The sequence below is a fragment of the Triticum urartu genome, chromosome 6, assembly GCF_003073215.2.
Source record: "Triticum urartu cultivar G1812 chromosome 6, Tu2.1, whole genome shotgun sequence".
NCBI classification, from domain to species: domain Eukaryota; kingdom Viridiplantae; phylum Streptophyta; class Magnoliopsida; order Poales; family Poaceae; genus Triticum; species Triticum urartu.
Window position 1 is genome coordinate 259,740,901 of NC_053027.1, and position 2,424 is coordinate 259,743,324.

Below are 2,424 nucleotides of genomic sequence, written 5' to 3' on the forward strand. Positions count from 1 at the left end.
ATCCCCTCTGCTAATTTGCTCGTGCTCGTCCTCTAGCGCTAATCTCCGTCATGGTCGAAACCTGTTGCCGTCGTTTTCGTCGTGACCGAAGCTCGCCGTCATGCTGTGCGCGTCCTCAAGCCCTTTGGTCACACCGCGAGCCTCTGCCTTCCACGCTCGCATCCCCCTGCCCGTGCGCTCGCTCGCGTCGGCCACTCTCCACTCGCTCAGCGCCCCTACGCGCACCCCGCCTCGCCACGCAGCAGCTGCCGCTCCCCCACCACCACGCTCGCCCGCCTACAGCACCACCGTGGCCATCTCGCGCGCTCGCGGCGCCGCTGCCGCCGGCCTCCGCCCGGCCGTGCCCTCCCACGCCGCTGCCCCTATGCTCGGGCTTCCCCCGCTGCTCGCCCCGGGCCTCTGCCGCGGCGCCTCCCCTGGTCGCCCGCGCTGGCTCCGCCCACCGCTGGCGCGGCTCGCCCCCACCACGCCTCGCCGATGCCCGCTATCGCCAGCGCTTGGCCGCTGCCGCGCTGGGCTGCGGAAAAAAATCTCGTACGACCGGGTCGCACGAGGCCAAAACGGGAGACCACCTCGAGCGCATGACATCTGGCGTACGAATCTCAACGCAGCGCTCGCCTGGCTTCCAGCCCAGCCCACCCTACCCCACATCCGTTTCCCACGCCCCACGCTCCGTCCTTTCAGCTTCTATTCTGTTTCATCTTCCCAAACGAAAAAACCCATCTCCATCTCTTCCATCTCGCCGGCGACGGCGTGCCAAGATGGCGCAACCCGACGAGGGCAACGAGGCACTGGATCGGGAGACCACCTCTCTGCCCACGGCTACTCCAATCAGGGTAAGTTCAATAACCAGTACACATGCCACACCAAGCACAATCCCCTCTTCCTGAAGCCTCTTTCGATTGATTCAATTACCTTGCAGCAATTTCCGACGACTGAGACTAATGGCCAGCCCTCGATGAGCAGCACACCGGCGGCCTCTGCTCCAGAATCCTCTCTGCCCACAGCTACTCCGACCATGGTAAGTTCAGTAACAAGTACGCATGCAACAGCTAGCACGATCCTCTCTTCCTGAAGCATCTCTTGATTGATTCAATTACCTTGCAGCAATTGCCAAGAACTGAGACTAATGGCCAGCCGAGAATGAGCAACACACCAGTGAATAATCAAGACATACAAGATGCAGATAATGCTCCAAGAGTTGGGAAGTGCTTTCAGTCTGAAGAAGAGGCATACCAATTTTACAATTCTTATGCTCAAACCAAGAGATTTAGCATTAGGAAGTGCCACTTGAAGTTTAGAGCAGATGGGACTTTAAGTTCCAGATATTTTGTTTGTAGCAAGGCAGGTGTGAAAAATGCTAATCCAACACATGTGGCCAAGAAAGAACAAGCTATTTCGAGGACTAATTGTATGGCTCGAGTTCAATTCAGCATCAATCAAGAGGGAATTTGGACTGCTCAGAAAGTTACGCTCGACCACAATCACCAGCTTGTAAGTCCAGATAAGAGGCACATGCTTAGATCGCAGCGTCAACTCTTAGATGACGATCGCCACATGATTAAGCAAATGAGGACATGGGAATTAAACAAGCCGAAATATATGATTTTTGCGAGCTTTGGTATGGTAAAATGCTATACCCTTCTTGCAAATGGATTGCAACAATTATTTGCGAAGTGAGCGCTCAAAGTATTTGGAAACCAAAGATGCACAAACATTAATGGAGTATCTAAAGAACAAGCAAGCTGAGGACCCTTCGTTTTTCTATGCCATGCAGTTAGATGATGATGATGGTACAATAATGAACATCTTTTGGACTGATGGACAAGCTATCATGGACTATTCTATCTTTGGAGATGCCCTTTCCTTTGACGCCACATTTTCAACAAATAAGTTTCAAATGCCATTTGCACCGTTTATTGGTGTTAATCATCACAAGCAGACTATTCTTTTTGATGCAGCACTACTATCTAATGAATCTGCAGATACCTTTGAGTGGGTTTTTAGAACCTTTCTACAAGCTATGTCTGGTAAGCAGCCTGAAACAATATTCACCGATCAATGTGCCGCCATTATAAATGCTATTGGAAGGGTTTTCCCAAGAACACGACATCGTCTTTGTTTATGGCATTTGTATCAAAATGTTGCAAAACATCTAAGTCAAGTAATCAGCGACAATGATAATTTTCTTAAAGAATTCAAAAGGTGTGTGTATGAAGATAGATCACTAGCACATTTTGAGAATAGATGGCATGAGCTATTGCTTAAGTATCAGATTGAGGATAATTCTTGGATAAGCAATCTGTACAAGTTGCGTGAGAAGTGGGCTACTATCTATCGCCAGGATTCTTTTAGTGCATATATGACATCAACCCAAAGGAGTGAAGGAATGAACAACGTGTTCAAGAAAACTTTCCGCAAAAG

The 2,424-nt window shown here is 50.2% G+C and overlaps 1 protein-coding gene across 1 annotated transcript; it reads left to right on the plus strand.

Annotated features, from left to right (window-relative positions):
• Positions 1-927: 927 nt before the first annotated feature.
• Positions 928-2,102, plus strand: LOC125517288 (protein FAR1-RELATED SEQUENCE 5-like). The gene is made up of 2 exons (XM_048682478.1): positions 928-1,021; positions 1,108-2,102. The coding sequence occupies exons 1-2, from the start codon at positions 959-961 to the stop codon at positions 1,678-1,680; spliced, it is 636 nt and encodes a 211-aa protein (XP_048538435.1). The 5' UTR covers positions 928-958; the 3' UTR covers positions 1,681-2,102.
• The last annotated feature ends 322 nt before the right edge of the window (positions 2,103-2,424 follow it).

What these genes read in the sequence shown, in the direction of transcription:
- LOC125517288 (XM_048682478.1), top strand. Translation starts at nt 959, where the DNA reads ATGAGCAGCACACCGGCGGCCTCTGCTCCAGAATCCTCTCTGCCCACA. An exon ending in CCACAGCTACTCCGACCATG is followed by an intron (nt 1,022 to 1,107) that starts GTAAGTTCAGTA and finishes ATTACCTTGCAG; the next exon opens with CAATTGCCAAGAACTGAGAC.